Here is a 24,198-nt window from a genome sequence, read left to right as displayed (position 1 = left end):
TGCAAATAGGCATCTGTAGCATTGACAGAGCAGTCTTTCAGCTCCAAGTTGGTATTGCAGGTGCTGTTGCCATTAAATTTGATGGGAGCTGTGCCTACAATACCAACCCAGGCTGCTGCAATATGGACCAAGGTGTCTGTCGGTAAACAAAACTAAAAGCACTGGGGCTGGTAGCTGATTGGTGGGGTCCACTGCTCACAATCCCTGCCAGTCAACTACTGATATCCTATTCTGAGGATAGGTAGTCCTGGAAAAACCCTTTAACAGCTTGACGGCTATGAAATGGTTACATTAAAATTGCCTATGTTTGAGTTTCAGATAATGCTGGGGTTAGCTCTGTCATGGATTAGTTTTCTGCAAAACAGGTTAAGTGTGCACACTGGCACCTCTGTATGCCAGGCTGGCATTTTCAGCAGCCAGCTGACATTTAATGTTTTTTGCACTATAGGCTCTTGTACTGTAGTTTGGCTTGGCTGGGTTGATGGTTTGATAATTCTGGCATCAACCTGGTGAACCTTAGGGGATTTCAACTTTCTCAATTCCTCCCTCCATCATGGCACTACAGGTGGCGGACATCACACCTGAAGAGGGACAGGAAGCTTAGAGGCTTAATATCTCCTCCCTAACTTCATCCCTCGATTTCGCTGTCCGTGTGGCATACAGAGGCTTTTCTTGGGGCTGGGGTCAATCCCATGGTATTCTTCCAAAAGTGCTGTTCGAACTTATGCAGACTTGGACCGTTGCCCTTTTTCTGCACCTTTGGGTAATGTTAAAATGGTTATTAGCTAGCTCAGGTCCTTTTGAGACTGTAGTCATCTTTTTTCACCTTTCTGGTGGCCTGAACATCAGATGTTCCTCTGCTTTCTTTAGGTGTAAATGAAGTCTGCTGGGTGCCATGTTAACATCTGTTAGTGCATATAAGACACTTTTACCATGGTGATATTGCTGATATCTGGATACCTTCAATACATCAGATTAAGAACATTGGAGGGGAAGCGAGACCATATCATCACCTGGACTGGGAAAGACTATGCTTCCATCCAGTAGAGATGTTGCATGGTCCATAACTCTGCAAGACAATACAAACTTGTCTTGCCTGTTCAAGATCTTTCTTTTGGCAGTGAAGTTCTTTGCCATTATCCCTCCCTAAGAATCTCATTATTTGGGGTTCTCCTGTGGTGTTATAAAGGGTAACTTGAGAAGATGGAGAATGGGGTCTTAACTGATCTGGGTTCTAGAAACCCTGCATGACAGCACACTTCTTGCACTCCCTATCTATGGTATAGACATCTTTGTCTCCATTTGTAACAGATGAAGAGGATTTATTTTACCTCTTGGTGCTTTCTGTCTGTATTGGGGTACAGGCAGGGGTATAACTAGAGAGGGTGCAGGGGATGCGGTTGCACCCGGGCCCAGGAGCCTTAGGGGGCCTATAAGGCTTCTCTTCTCTATATAGGGAGCCCAGTGCTATGAATAAAGCATTATAGTTGGGGGCCCTGTTACCAGTTTTGCATTGGGGCCCAGAAACTTCAAGTTATGTCTCTGTGCAGCATGGTTTAGTTATGGATACAGATAGAGGGGGGGGGGGGGGGTAGGGGGGCGGGCATCATGTTTTGCATCAGGGCCCCTGAGCCTTTAGTTATGCCCCTGGGTACAGGAGACTTCCTCTGCTCATGGAAGGTTTCCTACAAACTGAATTACTGATAAGAACTCCTACTACTTTCTCACTTGGAAGTTCAAAGTAGGCAATGGGTGTGTGGAGATCTCTGCAGTGACTGGTCACCAAGCAGAGGAGTGTATGGAGGAGAGGGCGGCAGCAGCCAATTACTCAGGTGGCGGATGCACACGTAAGCAACACCTGTTTGCCCTGGCACTGTCCATCTAGTTTTGCAATCTGTAGTGCACATACGTAATAAAGAGCAATGCAAATAGACTGAGGAGATAACCCTGAAAGCAACGCAGGCTAAGAATGTGACATGTTTAAAAGGCATTACTAGAATATCGCAAACTAAAACCCCAAGATTCACAAAATGGGGGGAAAAAAATGTCCAGAAATTGCACCATTGTTTTGGGGTTGTTTTCAGTGTTAGCAATCGGGTAAAAACTTTGTCTGGATTAACAGGATTACTGCAACACCAAGTTTTATATAGTCTTTTATTTTATTTTTACTACTTTTCAACAAACATGTTTTTAAAGAAACAATCTGCATCCCCACATTCTAGGACCATGGTAGTGGTGCTAGAAAAACAAACCTGCTGAGAGCCTGTTTTATTTGCAGAAAGTTGTAGTTTTTGATACTATTTTGAGATGCGTATGACTGGGGTCACACAGGGTGGATTTGCCGCGGATTTCCGTTGCATATCCGCACTGCGGCAAAACCGCTGTGTTTGCAGTGCAATGCAGCACAAATGAGATTTGCCAAAAAGCTGTTCTCACAGGACGGATTTTTTTTCTGCACAGCCGCAGTGTGGAAATGCAACTGCGTCGCGATTTTAAAAGACGCAGCATGTTCATTCTTTGGTTTTTTCCGCAACGCTTTTTTGTCCATAGACCTCTATGGATGCAGCCAAAACTGCACCAAATACGCAGCAAAAAGTAAAAACAACGCTTGCGGATTTTTCCGCACGAAAATCCACCGCAAAATCCGCAAGACCAAATTAACCTTTGAAGCGGTTTTGCCGCAGAAGCAGTTCTTCTGCGTAAAAACCGCAACAAATCCGCCCTGTGTGAACCCAGGCTTAGGGCTATTTCAGACGACCGTATATCGGCTCGGTTTTCACACCGAGGCGATATACGGTGTCCTTGTCTGCAGAGGGAGGATGGATGGACCCCCCCCCCCCCCACAGACAAGAACACCGAATATCAGCTGGGCGTGAAAACCAAGCCGATATACGGTCGTCTGAATAAGCCCTTAGACTTTTTTTTTTTTTTTTTTTCCTTTCTCTCAAGGGGACTTGGGCTAAGTAGAATTCATTGCATATTACTCTGCTGGAGCTCAGGCCTAATAGGCTGAGTTACATGGCAAACATGGGTGGGGTGCTCTTTTTCAGACTTCTAGCTGCCATGGGAACCCAATTAATGCCTTGCAATTGCATTGTGGGGTGCCAATGGATAACAGCCCCCTTTCATATGCTTACATGCTGCAGTTGCTATTGATTGTGGAATGTAAGGGGTTAAACTGCCAGGATCTGAGGTTTCTGCACTCCTGGCTCCATGTAGTCAGCCAAGCCACTGCCTCAATGTATATGCAGGCTTAAGGCCCCCTGTCTACAGCCATTGCAGAATATCACCAGCAATATTCCATCGTGGGGGAGGAGGGCGCTGTCAGTTCTCTGCGGTGAGTCTATCTGACCAATGGGCTCACTGCAGAGAATCTCAGCAAATCGCAATGAACAATCGCCCATGGACAGGCTGTACAGCTCCAATGTTGGAAGACGTCCGTCGGGGTTCTCTTACTGTATATTGCCAGCCTCTCTGCTGTCGGAGCCTATCCAATGTGTCACCTCATGCAGTACTGGCTTTAGCCAGCAGATAGTGCTGTTGTATAAAGGCAGAAAAAGAGTAAGCCCCCTAGGAAAACCAGGATACAAATTGGATTGGAAAGGGTTAATTGCTGATGGGTTGCAGGTCAGACTGCTCCCATTGACTTCAATAGAAGCCGTCTGTGCGGATTCCACAGAAAAATAGAACATGCTGCCATTTTAATCCAATTAGAGCAATTGCTATCCACTCATCTGAGCGGATATGCAACTGTTCTATTTTTTTTTTTCAATGTGTGCAGAATACCTCAGATCATTCATGCAGGTGACTTCAATTACAAAATCCATGATCTGGTTGTGAGACCAGCCAAAAGGCATACTAACAATACAAGCAGCTGAGATTCCAGAACTAGAATGAATGGACAGGTGGAACAAGTAGAGTATATTGGTCTGGTATTGGCTCAGTATACTCATCCAGATATAGCAGGGACACTGGTGATCCTTGGGAGCTGTAGTTATCGCATGAGGTTATTTAGGGACTGTAAAGTTCATGGCCCAACATCACTGAGCCAAGTGTAGGAGGATTGCACAATAGGCCTGACACAGTAAATGGTAACTTTTGGCATACTTGCTTGCACATCTCCTGATGTGACATAGAAGACCTTGCATTGTATTTGTCTAGGTGACTCCTTGACATGTTCCCTATCTATATAGCAGTGATAAGGTGGATCACCCTGTAGGCTATGTGGTTTAGGCTTGCTAGTCTTGGCATTCTAGAGCTAACTGTAAAGAGAAAGGACTACTATATGTGGTGGTGCCACCAAGCTGATTGCAGTTGCTATCTTGCTTGAGTTTCAGCTTAAAACTTTTTTTTTGCTAAGGATCTTTGTAACTATTCAGAAGTGCAATATACTTGGATGATGGCAGTGGAATACCCACCCACTCATTTGCCAAAGTACAGTACTGCAGGGGTCCTGAACTTGTATAGTGGCTTGGCATATCCATTATATAGGAAGCTACTGGACCTTGTAACCATATGGGAAGAGTATGGTACTTCAAGGATTGTGCTATACAGTATGTAGTAAATGTTATATGGCAGTCTGAGGGCTTGGGAAGTATGGCTGTGATTGGGGCGGGGGGTGTACAGTTGTATGAGGTTTGAGTCTACAGGAATATCAGAAGTTACAAAACTCCATTACTGCCCCAGGTCAATGGGGTTGTCAAATAACCTGTTCTGCACCCCCAGGCCACTAGTGTATTACAGCAGCTGACTGAGTAATGAATGAGGCAGCCAATTGTTGAAAGGGCCTAGCTGGGAAGATATGTTTTAGTAGCATGAGGGATCTCCTGTGTTGCTGAAGTGATCGTGTCCTTTCTGTAGCTGTAATCTAAGTTGTACAGTATGTTGCTATAGAGTATCAACTCTCACTCTTTGCTGGCTGGCTTGCAACATACTTGATACAATGTGACATCCACACTGACAAAACTACAGACCTATCTTATCCCCAGGGAAGTGCCTATTTAGACTATTTAAAATTGTATCAAACTTTACTGACTTGTAACTCATGACTGTTTCACCACATTTCATGTGAACTTATTGACTTGCATGATCAGTACAACTTTCAATGTTTCATGTGGCTCAAACTTTAAAAGGCTGGGAACCTCTGCTGTAGTGTTTGTATACTATGTTAAACCCTCAGAGGTGTAACTTGAAGCTTCTGGGCCCCGATGCAAAACTTGTAACAGGGCCCCCAACTATAATGCTTTACTCATAGTACTGGGCTCCCTATATGGAGAAGAGAGGCCTTATGGGCCCCCTAATGCTCCTGGGCCCGGGTGCAACCGCATCCCCTGCATCCTCTATAGTTATGCCACTACCCTCATCCATATCTCATTGGGTCAGTATGTAAAAATGTACAGTGCTTGTTTTTTAACTATAAAGGAAAGCACCGCAGGCTACATCTTTCTATATGCACCATACAATATACACTTGCAACCACTGGTGTAACTCTAGGAGATGCGGTTGCACCTGGGCCCAGGAGCCTTAGGGGGCTCAATAACACCTCTCCTTCATATAGGGAACGTAGTACTATAAAGAATTATAGTTGGGGGTGGGGGGGGGGGGGGGGCCTGTTACAGGTTTTGCATTTGGGCCCAGGAGCTTCAAGTTACCTCTGCATTAAGGGGTTAAGAGGTTGGGGAGCCTCAAGAAACACTTGTGTCCATGAGCCTTTAGCTACTCCCCTGCTTATAACATGGTGAATACCCTATGGCTGATATGCAACTGTGACATCACAGGCCAATGTCATAAGCGTATAAACAAAATCCCCAACTGTAGTGCATCCAGGGCCTTACAATTCCTACAATCTGGATATGCCGGTCACTGGAGCATAAACCTGCTATTTACTGAGATTAGGAAACTTTGTGTATGCTTAACTTGGCACATACTGTAGAAATTGTATACCTGACATGCCTGACCTTACAGTATGTTTACTAGGTGTGTGGTGGGTTGTGGCTCTTCTCCTCCAATAAAAAGGAAGATGGAACAATACTTCTGCAGCGCCACCTGTTGGAAGCCAGAATTCCTGCAAGCCAATGTTAATTTTAATACAAGCCTTATAACAATGACTGGGAATTGAATACCAATCCAGAATCCATAAACTGACAGCTGTTTGGGGGGTTTTGCAGTAGGATTCTGGCTTGGCTAGTGAGAGGCCTATAGAAATGGGAAGGGTGTTTCTGCTTAACCCCTTAAGGACATGGCCTATCTTGGCATTGAGGAGCAAACTATTTTTGGTATTTTTTTCATCTCCACTTTTTAACAGCCACAACTTTTTTTGTTTTTCCATTGACGCAGACGTATGAGGGCTTGTTTTTTGCGTGGTGATCTGCAGTTTTTATTGGTATCACTTTTTGGTACATAGACTATATTGTCAAACTTATGTTTTTTATGATCGTAGGGAGAGAACGCATCAATCCTGCCCTAGATTTTTTTTTATAGTGTTAATTACGCAGCATAAATGACACTATACTTTTTGTGGGGCGGTTACAATACCAAAATATATATATATATATATATATATATATATATATATATATATATATATATATATATATATATATATATATATATATATATATTATAAATTTTTTAAGGTTTTTCCACAATAAAGCCTTTTTTTTGGGGGGGGAAATTTTTTCTAAAATCACTGCATTCAGTCATAACTTTTTATTTTCATGGATGGAGCTCTGTGAGGGTTTATTTTTTGCAAGATGAGCTGTAACTTTTATTGGTACCATCTTGGGGTACATATGTTTTCTTTATCACTTTATTGCGTTTTTTGCAAGGCAAAATGCTAAAATGAGCATTTTGCTTTAGTTTTTTAGCTTTTTTAAACCCTTTTTTAGCCGTGCAGGATAAAAAGCGTGTTCAATTTATTGTATGCACCGTTGGGGACGTGTTGATACCAAATATGTGGGTGTTTTTATGCTAATATGAGAAAGCATAAAGGGTTAACTTTTTACATTTATTTTTTTGTACTTTATTTTGCTCTTATTTTTCCACCATCTGTGTCCCTCTGAGGGACTTGCACTGCAGCACTGAAGATCGCTACGATAAGGCATGGCAGGACTTCTCTCCTGCTATGCCTTATCGCTTATATAGCGATCTTAGGCAATGGCAATACAGGATGCCGGTATCTGGCATCCTGTAGGCAAAGCAACCAGCCAGGCTCTCCCGACATTATCGCGAGAGCTGGCTGAAGTTACAGAGGGAGCACGCTCCCTCTGAACACTTTTCCTGCAGCGATCTAGTTAGATCGCGGCAGGGAAGGGGTCAAAGGCAGGTGGGCGCATCTCCGATGTCCCCCCGCTGTCGCAGCGGGAGGCCCGCTACTAGTGACAGCCAGCTCCCGCTGCGGGATAGCGAGAGATCTGCTATAATCTTGCGCTATACCTATGACATAAGGGTACGTCATCTTGCGGGCAGTACCCTGCTCCCATGATGTACCCTTATGTCATGGGGTGGGAAGGGGTTAAGGAGAGCACCTGGGAGGAGACTTCTAATGCTATCCATGCTCCTGGGAAATATGCAAATAAGGAAGATGGAGCAATACAGTGAAAAGCATAGTTAGTTATGTGTTTGCTTGCCAGAGAATATAAACTGCACTGTGCATCCAATAGTGGGGTTATGGGTTTGTACAGAGGGGAATGTTACAGTCCTAAATTAATATAAAAATGGCAGCAAAAAACTTCAGTGGGACCTTATTTTCCTTTGACTTGATAAACATTTCTCTTAGCAAAGTTGGTGGTTGCATATGGCAGGATAAAGTCTTAATACTTGGCATGTCTCCTAGTTGGCATCCAAGACAGGTCTGCAACTACCTGAAGCAGTTTTGCACACTTAGTCATCTAATAGGAAATGACTGGTTGGGTGGGACATTCCAGACTCTGAATGAGGAAGTGTCTGCTGCAGATTTCGGAGCGCTCACAAAGCTAAAAGGTATCTAGTTCCGAGCTAATGGCAGATGTAGCAGAATGGGGTTTATCTGGCACCCCTCCTGATATTGGTTATGGAATACCTTTGGCATACCTTTGACATAATGCATTTGTCCGTTCCCCCTTGCTGCTTCCCTGCTATATCTTAATAGATGATGTATGGAAAAGAACAAGGATCAGTGCCTACTCGCACTAAACGATTTTCAAAAACGTGAGATACTTTTGAGTACTCACCTGGTGCTCGGCCAAAACTCCTACCCAGGAGATTGACCGGCACCTTGTATACGAGCTGGCTTGTAGCGTCCCTGGAGTCCTGAATCCGATCACCGCAGAGCGTCACTGGGGTTACAGCCGTGATCGGGCTGTTTGCATAACCTCTCGTATTCCAAAGAGAAATTTCCCCTGCGCTGGTGGGTTCCAGCAACAATAAAGGACTCAATGTCCGCGTTTCTGCGGGATAACCCACTCTCTTCAGGCATATATGTGCCTGAAGAGAGCGGGTTATCCCGCAGAAACACGTAGCAACAAAGGAATAAACCATTTAAAGTTACCTACAGACATTGAGTCCTTTATTGTTGCTGGAACCCACAAGCGCAGGGGAAATTTTTCTTTGGAATACGATAGATGTATGGCTCGCTTTACAGGGCATAGAGCCAAATGACCCTGCAGACCTCTTTAACTTCATAGTTGCAGTAAACCCTCGGTCAGATAAGCTGCCTGCTGCTTCTATAAGGGTAATTGCAAAGCTGAGCAAATTTTCTTCACCCCCTGAAAAGTGTACTTGTACTGCACAATCTAGACTATTGACTCAGTAAGTTCATCTGCGTGGCTTTAGGTGTGTTCTCATGGTCACTTTTGCACTCCACTGAGCTCTTGGCATGGGGAGTACTATGTGACGCCTAATATCGATTGGGTTTACGCTAGTCCTCATGGATATTTATAGGCTGTTGTATCTGAGCTAACTTACTCTTTGGTGCACCCTCTTCTGACTGTTACGTTTCTCTATCATAGGACTTCTAATATCTCCTTCAACAATGTTCTCCAAGCTTGTCCAGAGATGCAGCCTGGGTGCACTAAAGAACCTGAGGGCTTCAATGAGTTCTGCAGGACCGGCAGCTACACAAAGCACCATAGAGGAAGCGTTAACCTCAGATTATGTATTTGAAAGGGAAGCAAAATATGGAGCGCACAACTACCACCCGCTCCCTGTGGCCCTTGAAAGAGGAAAAGGTTTGTTAACTAAAATCTATTTATTTTTATTTATTTTTTTTTAACCATTCTGTCTTCTCTACTTTTTTGAGTTGTATAACTTGGCTACTATAGTTCCTTTTAAATTAATCTGTTATGTTGCTATCAACAAAAGCAAAGTTTGATAATGCAACCATAGAAATTATGTTAAGGGTCTCTCTGTTAACAGCTAGTAAATGAGTCTATTGAAACATATGGAATCCTAGTATACCTATGAAGATCCTTCAACAAAAGACTATGAATAGATCCAGCAGTAATTTTTGTTGGTGTCGAACCTCAGGGCTTGAAGCTGCTTGGCCCCATTGCAAAATCTATAATGCGGGTCCCCAACTATGCTTCATTTATAGCACTGGTCATCTTGTTGAGGAAGGAGAACTTGCAGGACCCAAGTACAACTATCTTCTGCAACCAGTACTCCTCTGCCCCAGGAGTTGGCAAAGCTTCAGCTAACTATGCATCCTTTGGTGGCAATTTCAGCTGCTTATATTCACCTGTTACATTTGGGCTCATACTGTACTTGTGTGCCATCAATTGCTAAAATGTGTGCTTTAAGACATACGCTCCCCAGAAGCCTTGTTTCTAGATGAGACTCCAGAGCACTGGAGCCACTATATGGTCACCCATGGAGTACCTTTTGGGGTTTATAATGCAGAATAGAGTACAGATGTCACTTTAAATGCAGAATTTATCAACTGCACTCCAACATCTTCTGTTGGGTTTTTATAGAGCATTTATGGGGAAAAAAATATTCTGGCAGCTGGTCTCTTGTAATCATACTAACTTCAGTGCTTAAAAATGTCCTAATATGAGGAACAGTTAAAGGATGTGGGCATGTCTTGGTAAATTCTCCAATAGGTGGGAGTCCTGAAGTGGAACTTCAACTTATGGTGGCATATACTTGGGATATACCATAAATATTTCAGATAGGAATACCCTTGTTGCCATTGAAAATGGTTCACTATGGCAATGTGGCCCTCAGACCAGAAAATTGTACACCACCAGGCCCAATGTGGTCAGTGTTAGACTGTATATGGACATCCAACCAAACACTACAACCCAGCTATCAGTTTATTCATTGATTTCTAGGAATAACAGGAACCACAGAGTGCTCAGAGAAACAACCCAGAATCGTTCCCTAGAGTATACAAGTATTTGCGACCCTGCATGTTAAAAGCTGATAAGTTTTCTTAAAGCTGGCCAAACCCTCAGATCTTGTCTAAACTTACTGATTTTTATAGAAATGTCTGTATGGGTAACTTTCAATAGTAGAGGTCAGGTGGCATGGAATATGACTGGGACAACCTCAACGTGCCAAATTCTATGTTCCTGTGGGAGACCGGCTACTACCAGGTCTGGATTCTTTGCCCTTCACACTGAAGCCAAATGCAAGCTTGGAACTGAGGCATAGCAGCGGGGTCAACAAGTGACTAACACCAGTCTTAAGGGTGCTGCTATATGAGCGCTAGCTGCTGCTACCAGTAGCAGTTTTCATAACTGCTTGGCTGAACTTGTAAGAGGAGGTGCACCCTTGAAACTGGTACTGAATCTGTGCATGCTAGTGCCTGTGGATTTTTAATCCTTGTGTGCTTTTAATTCCTGGCCATTGTAACAAGGCTTGTATAAAAAGTCTGACTTTGGCTTGAAGGAATGCTGTCTTCCAATAGGTGGCACTGTGGAGGATTTATTCCATCTCCCTTATTTGCATATTATCCAGAGGAGCGTGCGTGGCCATTTGAGTCTCATTTAGTTTATAGTATATAGTTGCTCTCCCTAAGGAGAAAATATAGCGTTTCTGAATTCCGTCCCAGGCCTCACTAGCAAAGCCAGACTCCTATTGTACACTGAAGGGCAAAAACCCTGAAACAGCTGTATGTACATGGAGTCTGGCTTTGCTTTTAATTCCCGGCCAGTGTAACAAGGCTTGTATAAAAAGTCTGACTTTGGCTTGAAGGAATGCTGCCTTCCAATAGGTGGCACTGTGGAGGATTTATTCCATCTCCCTTATTTGCATATTACCCAGAGGAGCGTGCGTGGCCATTTAAGTCTCATTTAGTTTATATTATAGTTGCTCTTCCTAAGGAGAAAAGATAGCGTTTCTGACCCCAGTGCTTGTGGAATGGCATGCCAAGAGTGGTCAACCTTGGAGAAGGCATAAACAGCTTGCTTGCTTAACTAAAGCAGTATTGATGTTAAGAAGGTGAAGTAAGATGCAGAAAATAAAGTTTAACACAATGTAGTTTCTCCAGGTTCAGTTCACACATTTATTGGCATAGATGTTGCCACTACAACGCCATGTCCAAGCTGAAAGAATGTGCAAAAAAAAACCCAGTAGTGGTATAGCATGACTTAACAGTGTAAGGAGGTGGAAGATCAGAAAATAACTGGAATAAGATGCTTTTTCACTACAAGCAGCACAAATTAAAGTATTCTGAATTCCAATTTTCAGAGCTTCCAAATCATACCTGTTGGGCTGTGCCATACCCCTAGTGGTTTTCACTTTCATTCTGAATTCTATTCCAGGCTGGCAGCACCATCACATTAACTTCTATACTGTTGCTCACAACTCTACACCAGGTCCTGCCTATTTGCTTTGCTTTCTTCATTTTTCCTGCCCTCCATATACAAGTTGAGGAAGGCTATTAGAGCGGACATCTCCTGTATTCACCTAAACGTGTACCTCTTTTGGCTTCCAGGTGTTTATGTATGGGATGTGGAAGGCCGAAGATACTTCGACTTCTTGAGTGCCTACAGTGCAGTGAACCAGGGACATTGTCATCCAAAGATCATCAACGCTTTAACATCTCAGGCAGAGAAGCTGACGCTCACTTCCAGAGCCTTTTACAACGACGTCCTGGGGGAGTATGAGGAGTACGTCACAAAACTGTTCAACTACAACAAAGTATTGCCCATGAACACAGGTAAGAATCTAAAGTATCAACATCCATTTTATGGTCTACCAAGGCTTCTCGAGGAGAGCGCCACATTGGCATAAGGAGCCTTGTACAGACCATGTCTGTACTTCCAAAGCACTACCTATGGGAAGCTCCAACATGGACTTGAAGGAAGTCTCCTTCCAGTAGGCAGCATTCATGTACATGCTGCAGCATCAGGGTTTGTATGGAACTGTAACAGTAGCTGATCCTGCTAAATACAGGGTGGGTGCTGGCTGTTTCTGACGGCTGACACCTGCCATCAATGCTCATGCTGATCATGGTGGCTAACCTTTTAAATATCACTGTCAATTCTGACAGGGATTGAATTCCCCATGATCAGAGATAGAAAGGTATTCAACGCTCCTCCCTTCATGAGATCGCAAGATGCTATTTGCTTGTCTTCTGAAGGCCCCCAGGGCTGCCCGCCACAGCTGATTGTCAAAATGTGGTTTAATGAAATACTCTGGTAATGCATTATACTCTATGAGCAATTGAAAGTTCAAATCCTCCATGGGGACTAAAAGTAAAATGAGGAGTTATCCACCAGCAGATTAAAGTTGCCATCTTGCCTCAGTATGTACATTGTAAAAACAATACCCCTGCAAAGACAGCAAGATTGTGTGTTTTTTTTTTTGTTTTTTTTTTCCTTTTCCCATATCACTTTACTTAGAGATTAGTTTTTCAGTAGATTATGATACATTGCATCACTGAAAAATACAACTCGTCCTACAAAAACAAACACTCAGACGGCTACATAAAAAATGAATCTGATTTATTCTGTTAGGCTGGGTTCACACAGGGCGGATTTACCGCAGTTTTGCCACATGGAATTTCGCCACGGCAAATCCACCAACGGCCGCTAATCTCGGGATTAGCCAGCCATGTGGACGAGATTTCTCAGAAATCTCATCCACACGGGACGGCCAATCCGCTGCGGTAAGTCCGGCTGAAACTGCGGCTGCTGCAGCCGCGGTTTCAGAATATTCAGCATGTCCATTCTTTTTTTCATTCCGCTGTGGCCGCGCTCTCCTCTATGGGAGCGCCAGCCACAGCGAAAGAGTGAGCGGCCGGGCCGCTTCAAAGCCGCCGCGGTTCTCCCGGCAGAAATCTCGCAGATTTTGCTGCGGACAAACCGCGAGATTTCCGACGGGAATCCGCCCCGTGTGAACCCAGGCTTAGTGTGGAGAAGAAACTGAAAATAAAAAAAGCTGCATCCTTAAGAACCTCATTCATATAAGGATACATGTGTAACTGTTCGTCCCTGAAAATGCCTGAACCCCTATTGGTCTACTGAACAGAACATGTAGCACCGTAAGGTTATGTGGTAGGTCTCCCGACTAAAGATTGGAAATTGCAGGATGCTTGGTTTTCATAGGCTTGCTGTACGGTTGGATCTCTGCTGGGGGGACTAGAATGTAATTGAGTTATATTAGAAACCTTTATTACATCCTCTGCTTTAACATCTTGGAGAGCCTCTAATTTTTTTTTTTTTGGGGGGGGGGGGGGGGTAGCCTTCATTTAGCAACAGTTTATCCTCTTCTGCACTGGTCTAAATCCTGTAACTTTCTTTAGGAGTTGAAAGTGGAGAAACTGCATTGAAGTTGGCAAGAAAATGGGCGTACACAGTGAAAGGAGTACCCAAGTACAAGGCTCAGATTATCTTTGCAGGTAAATGATTGGACTGCCAGCATAACTACTTGACATAGCAACAAGACATGCTAATTTTGAGCAGTTGGTTAACAAATCTGATTCATTGTGCCTTCAAGGTGATGAAATGGAATATCCCTTTGAAACTTGACAGAACCCAATTAATCACATTAATTGAGCTAATCAATTTCTAGCCCCTGTAGTACCTTACTGTAGGAAGGTCTGGCTTTTCTAATGTAGTATTTCTTGTACTAAAGAAATAATATACTGTTCTCTGTAGTTGCACCAAGCTGCTTAGTATTCCCATATCAGACAGATGCAATAACTTATTACATGGAGAGAGTAGCACTCATGCTTGCAGATATCATGTGTTTTTAGCACTCTTTTGCCCGCTGGAGTGGTCTGGTCCTCCATAGTCAGCAACAGCGCTAGAAGTGGTTGTCCACTGTTATAGCACATTTTTGCTAAGGAACAGCAAGTTGTGCATCCAGGTGCTTTTAGTTTCAGCCAAATAGAATACTTTGCAGCGCTTGTTCCTAAAACTGACTCTTGACCTCTCCTGACCCTTTCGGCAACCAGTGAAGTCTACAGGATCCCATTTTGCTGGATGTCTTCCCTCATTCATTGTATAGTCAACACTACTGTAGATGAAAACCCCGTAAGATTGTCAATGAAGCCACGGCTAGTCCAGCACTGATGACTAGGTCTCATTGGAAGTCTGATTGCTGGGTTTCCTCCTCTAATGTAGATTCACACAAACTAATTTACCAACAACTTGTCCCATGACTTTATTCTGCACTCCAGGGCCACAGATCTAACTTTCATACATGGAAGCTCCAATCATGTAAAGGCTGGGGTCTCTAATAGGGTTGTAGCTTATCACATTTAGTTTTACCTCCATTATTTTAGTGGCTGAAACTAGTAACAGTGTCCCCAGTAGCACCAATGGCCCCAGTAGTAATGGTGCCTCCAGAAGTAGCTCAAATAGAAATGGGGGTGGAGTGAGAGGTGCCCTCCTTGTGCTGTACCCACTCTGAACTTGTGGCCAGGCAGCAACCCCACACCATCTGGTATGCCCTCTCTCCAGGGTATGATAAGGTAGAAGTTTGGGCACGGTGATGCCATTATCCATTGCAGCACTTGTCTTCATATGTGCACTATTTCTTCTCTATAGCTGGTAACTTCTGGGGAAGGACCATGTCTGCCATATCCAGCTCTACAGATCCATCCAGCTATGAAGGCTTTGGACCATTTATGCCAGGATTTAAAATAATTCCCTACAATGACTTGCCTGCTCTTGAGGTAAGAGATATGGCTATGAAATTGTTGCCACCAATACAAAATGTGTGCCATAGATTTGAGTTCTTATGGTGAATGGTATAAAGAGTCTCAAACTAAAGGGTGGCCACAGACAAGTAGTCCACTACCACACACTTATGAAAGTGGTCTACAGGAAACAAGTTGTTTTTTTTTTTTGCCATAGCCAAGTAAAGATGAGCAAGCACCAAAACTCTTGGGTGCTTGTTACTCGAGCCAAGCTTTTTCGCAATGCTCGAGAGCTCGTTTCGAGTAACAAACCCCATTGAAGTCGATGGGGACCCAAGCATTTTTAACTGAGCCACAACTGCTGCCAGCGGCTCCATTGAAAACAATGGTCTGCTGGTACCTCTGTATTTTTTATGGAAGGGCTTATGTAAAGCCCTTCCCTGAAAAATAAGGATTTTAGTGTTAAAAAAAAAAATTAAAACTTGCCTATCCGCCACTGCCATGTCCCCCGTGGGGATAAACACATCTGACGCATGCAGCAGATGTGTTCATCCCCGCAGCAGAGAGGTAACTTAATCAATTTTTTTTTTTTTTTTTAAACACTAAAATCCTTGTTTTTCAGGGAAGGGCTTATATGTAAAGCCTTTCCCTGGAAAACAATGCAGGGGTGCCGGCAGACCGTTGTTTTAAATGGAGCCGCCAGCCGCCGCTCCACTGAAGACAATAGAGGGTCACCTTTTTCTCAAGCACCGCAGTGGTGTTCGCTAGAGTAACAAGTACTTTGAGTATGCTAATGCTCAAACGAGCATGCTCGTCTCTACTCAGCAGTATAAGAAATGAAAGCTGTGGCGTGACTGGTTGCTAAGTGCAACAGACAGACTTTCTTGTAGACTTCTTTCATAAGTGTCAGACTACTTTTGTGGCTCACAAGTATCATTTACCCTGTTATAAAGTGGCCTTCGGCCGGGGTGAAACTGCAGCTCAGCGTCTCCTGCCAGTTGCTGTAGTTAATGGTTGCTATACTAGATCCGTTGCGTTTTGTAATGCAGATACTCGGATACTTCTGCTAGACTACAGCGTGGGTTCCTGATGTGGCAGCTCCTTCATGAGCTTTACAAAAGCACTGGTCAAGAATGGCAGCAAGAAGTTCTGTTTACTTTCCTCCAATCGGATGTGGCGTTGGCTGCCATCCAGGAAGTAGGCGCATCTCATTTCCTGCCACAAAGCCCCTTGTTTCTATAAATGTTTGTTTTATGGCTTGGTCTGCCAAAGCATAAATGCATCAGCCGCTACAGCTCTGTAAAACCATTGCTGATAGTGCTGTAATGGAGGCTTTAAGGTGCAAAGCAGATCCTATACTGATGTGTCCTTGGGACTAAAATGGGGTGATTTTCATGTCTGCACCCCCCCCCCCCCCCACACACACACACACACACACACACACACACACACACACACACACACACACACACACACACACACACACACACACACACACACACACACACACACACTCTTGTCCCTCCATGTATTATCACTATCATGGACAATGGCAGACCGAAACAGTCTGGAAACCAGATGCTGTAGCAACCAATCAGCTTTTTGCAGTTACATTGTGGCAGGCTGACATCACATAGGGAGCACCCTCCCTCTGAACCCTTTGCATGCTGCAGTCAACATTGATTCTAATGGGTTAACAGCGAGGAGCTGTATTCTCACTGATCCCTGCTCTTGTAGCGATAGGCCTGTTGTCAGCTTTTGAGCCCAGGCCATCCATAGGATGCAGAGGTTTTGTCCTTTTGTGGGAACACATTACTGGCTATGGGCATAAATCAAGCAGGCCTTACCAACCTTATCCTGCCTTTTTGTTTCTTGCATGTTCCACTCTGCAAACGTTGGCTTTTATTTGACAGCATCTGGATTACCCATAGAGCTAGAATTGACCTTGGTTATATCTGATGAAGCTTGTTGTGTGCCAAGGTCAGAATGAAGGGGGGGGGGGGGGGGACGTCTGCAATCGGGGACAACTTCATTTGGGGTACCTTTTAGACATGGCAGCAATGGTGCAGAGAATTAGCACCATTGGTGTAGTTCTTGATGCTTAGCCACAGCTGGCTTTGAACCTTCAATTGAAGGGTTGAAATCTGCTGTAGATCCATGTCAATCTGCAGTAGTGGTTCATGTTTGGTGCAGACTTTCCACAACAGAAAATCCACATTAGCTTACAGTACATGTAAACAGACCCTTGCAGAAGGTGATCGCAACAGCTGATATTTAAGTTTAAGATTGGAGTTCTTATACATGACGTCAGTCTAGTGTTACATGGTTAGACATTTGGAGGCCCTACACTGCAGTACCCTGATTGAAGAACTGTAAGTGAGACTTGGTGTTCAGCTTCCACTGTTGGCATCAACCACTGCTTATAAACTTTTCTGGCATGCTACCCCAGCAACAGAATTGGCATGGATAAAATCATGCAGCCTCAATGGGGTGTAATATATCACAATTTTTCAGCTGGTAATGGCAGGCTGGGACAAGCTCTTGTGTTAAAATGTGAACACTTTATTTATTTTATTTATTTTTCATTGCACCAAAAAATGTGCTTTTTAAACTTCAAGACCTACATTGTTTTCAAAATGGTGCAATAGGGGCTGCCCACCCCTCATCCAGGCACTTGTGTGCAGCACAACTGATTGCTTGACCCTCCAGTAGTTTGGCCTAAACTGGTCATACTTGTAGTAGTATTATCGCTCAAGTTCAAGTGTTGAAACCTGTTTTCTGGAATTCGAGTAAAGGTGTCTAGAATATTTAAATTTTTTTGTTTCCCCCTTCATTTAGAGAGCACTTCAGGACCCCAACGTAGCTGCATTCATGGTGGAGCCAATTCAGGGTGAGGCGGGTGTCATTGTTCCCGATGAGGGTTACTTGACTGGAGTGAGGCAGCTGTGCTCGGCGCACAATGTAGGTGGCTAAATACCCATGAAGACTCTTTATGACTCTGCTGTGCAGTGGCTGAGCTTTATTCTCTTCTATAGGTGCTATTCATTGCTGATGAGGTGCAGACCGGCTTGGCCAGAACTGGGAAGATGCTGGCTGTGGACCATGAGAATGTCCGCCCAGATATTGTGATGCTGGGAAAAGCCCTTTCAGGAGGAGTTTACCCTGTAAGTATATGTGGGACTAAATACTTTTGCAGTGACCAAGGCACCAGGCCTACAGGTGAGGAGATGGCAGGGTAGCTGAAAGGGATGTCATGATGCCCTTGAAGTACGCATGCAACATTTTACCAAGGCCCTGGCAGGCCTCTCCAGGCAATGCTAGCGATGCGGTTACCTGTATAAAACTCTGCGTGAAAACTTCAGTATGTCACGGGTGACTCCACCATTCAATCTGCTGCGGTGAACTCCGAGGATGGTGCAATAAATGGTCCACACACAGTGGTCCTTTAAATGGACTGAACAAGAACGGTCGGTGAAGCCTTTCTTTACTAGAACATCCAGCAGGGATAACACACAACAGCTCTTGCAATGGAGGATTGGCTTAGAGACCACTTCTATTTGTGATGCGGCAGGGAGGCAACTCTGGGCATCTTGATACGTATAGTCCTGGTTATCTGTAGGATCACTCTCCTGAATGACTTCTCTCACACTCAACCAGCCAACACTCACTGTTTAGTTGTCTGGGCACTCTGTCAATCCTTCCATGATGACTCAATACTCTAGACCGACTGGGTATTCTCCATTCTCAGTAGATGGAATATCATTCTGCTTCTTCCATATTGGATTAGGCCTAGGTGGGGCTTCTCTCACACTCCTTTTAAAGCAGATTGTAATCCACAGGTAGACCCACACGATTACTGTCAGACTGACACATCTTTCATGCTCACATTCGATACAAACTGTTACGTTTTCCAGACATACCTAGACATTAACCTCTTATGCACTGTAGTTGTGCAATCCACGTTGAAGACATGATGAACATTTAGGGACACATCTATTGGACATTATGAACAGATATGTAAACTTCAGCCCCATACACATGGAGGATTTGAAGACAGATTAGTGGAGACATATGAAGCGTGAGGTCTGAGTTGTGCTAACTAACAAATGTAGATGTGTAGATGTATACTGGTCAGTGCACTTTCTTGACTGCCTGATTATTAGCATTAGGGCTAATGCCCACTGACGGACTTCTGCCACATTTTATGTTGCACCGCAGCTATTCAATTCTGTTGAACCTAATGGCTTAATGTTCACGCTGCGGAATTCCACCATGGAATTCCATAGCCTGAAAGACACCGCGGCATGCTCTAACCGCCACAGGAATACGCATGGCTGGTAGTCAATAGAAGCCAGCTGTCGCGCTATACTTCCACTGTAGCACAGCGAAAATATTGTGTGAATTTTGCATCCCCCGCCGGCCACGTCATCCCACACTACCAGTGCATCATGTGCGCCGGATCGAGGCATGGGGATAACACAGCGGATCCGGGAGGGGAGTATGGGGGGGACACCGTGGTGGACTCCACTGCGATATTCCACTAGCTGAGTCCGCCACAGCTGTGGGCATGAGGCCTTGAGACAGTTTACATGAAGGAACATTCTGTAAAAGTGTTTACTGCTGAAGACTTCCCACTTAATGTGGAATGGAAGTGGTAACTTTTTTCTTTTTTTCCCCTCCCTCTTAAATGCTTGATTTAGGACTCCTTTACAGGGCACACTTCATTAGTCTTTTGTGAACCAAAACCAGGAGTGGGACTTACAAAGTATAATGGAAAGATCTGCATTTCTTCCGTATTTTGGACCCACTCCTGGTTTTGGCTCACAAATTACTGATGAAATTTGTCCATGTAAAGGAGCCTTTACCTGTAGGGGGAAAAACTAAACAATAGTCAAATGGTATGTTAAAATGGGTGGCTGTTACGGTACCTACTATATGTGGGCAAGACTACAACCAATGTTATGGTGTAAGCAGGCTTGTGGACTGGTCCACAAACTTTTTCCTTAGTGGGCCTTTCCCATACAAGCTGTTCACAGGATCTGCACATATTAAATTGTCTACAAATTCCTGGCCACTGCATTCTCAATATACGGGCTGCTGCAAACAAGCAACCTTTCTACTAACTTATATGGAGAACGCAGCTGCAAGTAACTCATGAACGAAGGTCGGGTAATATTTGCATGTAGCTGCACAGTGGGCATCCAGAATAAATTGTACTGATGGGCTCTAGGTCCAACGCTGGGTAAGAGTAGAATCCCAGAGACCTCCCGCCAATCGGCTATTTGAAGCGGTTGTGACGCTCCTGCCAGAGTTGTAGACTTCAGTGTTTACCTTGGTTTCTGCCTGATTTGCAAATGCAGCACTTTTCATACAGCCTTTGTCCAAATCACCATAGTTAAAAAAAACCCCCAAAAAACGGCAGTGTAGAGGTCTGCTTAGAATGCAAATTCATGTAAATCCCAGGAGCTGCGAAACACTGTAACCCACTAAAGACAACCCAATGAGTTATGCAAAGGCAAATTGGAGCACTTAAGAGTAAGTTTTGGGAGTCTGGGCACCTGATCTCATCATACTTTTCTAATTGTCAGTTCCAAATGTTGACCTTCATTTTGCACTGGTGTGGTATAATGACTGAGAAACCTAACTTAAATACGTTTTACTGTATTTCATCAGGGACACAAGGATATTTCAGTAACCTTGTACTAACCCAAAGCCCTCCCCATTTCCCCAGGTCTCTGCTGTACTGTGTGACGATGAAGTGATGCTCACAATTAAGCCAGGAGAACATGGGTCAACATATGGTGGCAATCCTCTGGCCTGCCGTGTGGCCATGGCTTCCCTAGAGGTATGTTACCAATACTTGTGGGTCAGAAGTGATATAGGTATTCATGTTGGGTTGGCACTAGGTTGACTGGTCTTATATGCTCTTATAGGTCATTGAAGAGGAGAAATTGGTGGAAAATGCCAGAGCGATGGGTGAGCTGCTAAGAGCAGAGCTCATGAAGACTCCTTCAGATATTGTCACTGATGTGAGGGGAAAGGGATTGCTAAATGCCATTGTCATAAAACAAACAAGAGGTAAGTACTTCTATAATGACTTTGCTTTAGCCACCACAACAAGCTGCAATTTAGTTAGGCCTCACTCACACTAACACTTCCAGCTTCCATTATTGGTCCTTGCAGCTGAACACTAAAGTCAGAAGTGCCAGATTTTTATTTGATCGTTTAGACTAAACATAAGCCAACAACCAATTTGTTTGGCCATTTTCTGCAGGCATAATAATCATCGTTAGCTCGTTCACTTATCGTTTGGCTTAAAAAGCATTTGTTCAGTCATCCTCCTTCGCTGCAAATGTGAAAGACTGAATGATTTCTTATTTGGATGAGCCGACAATGTATCTGCCTGTAGGAGCAATCGCCTCACTCGTTCAAATCGGCTTCTCAAAAAAAAACACCCTACCTGTTGAACTCCTGATTGTCTAGATCTATCTCCAAAACATCCATTGTCTGAAAAGGTTACATGGTTTGAAGGGGAAATACACTGTAGCAATATACCTTTTAAAGCCCCCCCCCTTTTTTTTCTTACAGCATTTGAACTTGGAGGCATTTTGTAGCATTTGATGTGGCTTTTCAGATGAGTGTTTGAAAATTGCAGCGTTAGAAATGCCATGTTCAAACGTTGTGTGCTCTATCTTGGTGCCTTTTTAGATGCTCTTTTAACACAATCGCCCATTGCTCTGATGGGATGCATTAAAAACTCTGAGAAAACAAACCTGTTCAAAACCAGTGTGAGTGCCCTTAGTGTAAAGGCACACCTCGCAGTAAAATTTGCATCTTGCATGCAGATTGCTGTGGATGTTTTGAATACACTCCAAAAAGATTAAAGCCTCAACCAACAAGGACAAGCCATTTAGTATGGCAACCCTCAATGAGCTGATCATAGAATGTCCAACTACTGGAACCCTCAAAGTAGTAAAAACCATTCCCTGTTGTAGAACATGGTGCCTGTTGTATTCAAATGGTGTCTGGGGCAGCAATGCTTTAGCTGGGCATTATTTTACCTATAGCCCCATTTACACACAGATCATTCAAAAGATTGGATGGTTGACAGTTTCAGTCATTTTGTATAAACTACTAATGGGCACTGATGCCCATTAGTAGTTTTGTTAGCTTCATTTGAATGTAAATGAGACAGAGCTGTATGCAGAGAACAGCAGGTGGTCTGTTAACTGCATACAGCCCCTTTTGTATTAAGGTGAAGTCCCACAGCAGAACCATGTTTATCTGTGCTCCCATGGAGAATCACAGCGTATGGTCTCTGCTATTGGATCTCCGAGCTGAATGACGTTTAGACGAAAAGCAAACTATGGTAGCATTTACACGCAACAATTATCACTCAAAAGACATTTGAGCGATAATCGTTGCGTTTAAATGAGGCTGCATGGAGGCATCGTTGGCTAATGGCCCATTTAGGGCTCATGACCATGATCGTGTTTTTACTGCGTATCAGATGTATGATACATGGTGAATGGAGTCAATAGGCAACCGGCCTGTGGACACTGTATGCACAAGAGCAATAAATCACAACATGTGCTTTTCTCTCTGTACATACACAGCATGAACCCTGTACAGTTGTATGGGCTGCATATGAGTCACTGTCCACAATACATAGTGTATGGGCAGCATTTCCATATGCATCCTCACTCTGAGCAGAGTGGGTAATAAGAAAAATAACCACCAACGCTGCATGTGATTTGCAGGGATGCGCAGTGCCACATGTGGAGAGCATATGGCTGCAGGAAGTCCTGCAATGGCTTATGCATACGGCCATGATAACTATCCACCACAAATCAGCATGTTGCAGATTTAAAAATCTCCACCTTTTGGTCAAAAACTGAGATTAATATCTCATCCACATGGCTGTTATAATCTTGGCCATGTAAATCCTGTTGCCATTAGCAGCACTTCTACCAATGAGCATTTATCTGTTTTTATGGACTTTTTCACTTCCCTCATCTGGAGGGCTCTTTAAATCATTCTAGAACAGCTTTGCTAAACCTACATGGTAAATATCAACCCCCCCCCCCCCCCCCCCCATTGTAGTGCAAAATAAGATCTGCCCTGGTCATGTATCCGTATTTCCATGATGTCTTCATTAACCTGGTACTTTGACTTCTTCTTAGACTGTGATGCTTGGAAGGTTTGTCTCCGACTTCGTGATAATGGACTCCTGGCCAAGCCGACTCATGGGGATATCATCAGACTGGCACCACCGCTAATCATCAAGGAGGATGAGATCCAGGAATGTACTGAAATCATCCATAAGACTCTCCTCTCATTCTGAGCAACCATTGTGGAGTCTTGTACTGCTTCATACTGCTTTTCATGTGGTTGATTGCATTACTCTAAGCTTTTAGAGTGTTACTAAACTTGGTCCAATGGACACGGTGTGCCCTCTGGTAAACGGCTGGCGATCCCTGTATTATACAGGTAAGGGCTGGATGGAGGGTCTCATTTATGGCCGATGGACCATATAGTCGGCTCGTACAGTCCTCTTTGTATTTAAGACTTACCTGTGCTTGTATTTAGTTCTGTATGTATTGTATTTATAGTAATAAAAGTAGAAGTTATTAAATTCCTTTTCTAGATATTATTGTTGCTGCATATAAAATGTGAATAAAGTGTGGCTTCTCCATGACATCGGACTGGTCTGTTCTATAGCATGAAAGTATGGCTCTATACTGATGTAGTACATGTTGGCACAACTGGGAATAGAAGTCAAGCTCTGCATGGTTCTTTAACCTAAAGCCCATCTTCTCCAGAAGGTAACTTCCAGTCATGTGCTACAGGGCCTGTTAAAAGGTCACATTGACTCGGAACATTGCCTTCCACTAAGTGGTGTTGCAGAAGCCTTGTACCATGGTACACTTGCATACCAAACTTCCCAGAAGAGTAATGAATGTCTTGTGGTCTCCTAAAGGACCTTTCAACCAAACTGTAAATGGATGTTGCAAGCTTTAAGGAAGTTCCTCACCTAAAATTGGCTTTTTTAATTCAAAGGGTTAAGGCAGCAGAAATGCAGCCTGAAGGTTGTGGGTTCAATCCCCACGTGGTTCAGGTAGCTGGCT

At 43.9% G+C, this 24,198-nt stretch overlaps 1 protein-coding gene across 2 annotated transcripts in view; it reads left to right on the top strand.

The window, feature by feature from the left end:
* OAT (ornithine aminotransferase) overlaps positions 1–23,768 on the top strand; it is a 29,623-nt gene extending 5,855 nt beyond the window's left edge. Inside the window, exons 1-10 of one of the 2 annotated variants that reach the window (XM_066601168.1) lie at positions 7,960–7,980; positions 8,988–9,206; positions 11,918–12,142; positions 13,730–13,825; positions 14,979–15,106; positions 17,909–18,031; positions 18,106–18,234; positions 20,802–20,915; positions 21,004–21,148; positions 23,254–23,768. In XM_066601168.1, the coding sequence (XP_066457265.1) occupies positions 9,011–9,206; positions 11,918–12,142; positions 13,730–13,825; positions 14,979–15,106; positions 17,909–18,031; positions 18,106–18,234; positions 20,802–20,915; positions 21,004–21,148; positions 23,254–23,414 (1,317 nt within the window). In that variant the 5' untranslated portion in view covers positions 7,960–7,980; positions 8,988–9,010 and the 3' untranslated portion in view covers positions 23,415–23,768. Of the gene's footprint in view, positions 1–7,959; positions 7,981–8,987; positions 9,207–11,917; positions 12,143–13,729; positions 13,826–14,978; positions 15,107–17,908; positions 18,032–18,105; positions 18,235–20,801; positions 20,916–21,003; positions 21,149–23,253 lie in introns of those variants that run through there. The other variant, XM_066601167.1, reaches the window with a different exon arrangement.
* The last annotated feature ends 430 nt before the right edge of the window (positions 23,769–24,198 follow it).

This window comes from Eleutherodactylus coqui, chromosome 4 (genome assembly GCF_035609145.1).
Source record: "Eleutherodactylus coqui strain aEleCoq1 chromosome 4, aEleCoq1.hap1, whole genome shotgun sequence".
Classification (NCBI taxonomy): domain Eukaryota; kingdom Metazoa; phylum Chordata; class Amphibia; order Anura; family Eleutherodactylidae; genus Eleutherodactylus; species Eleutherodactylus coqui.
The sequence above is the reverse complement of the archived record's forward strand: the minus strand, read 5'-3'. Positions and strand labels throughout refer to the sequence as shown.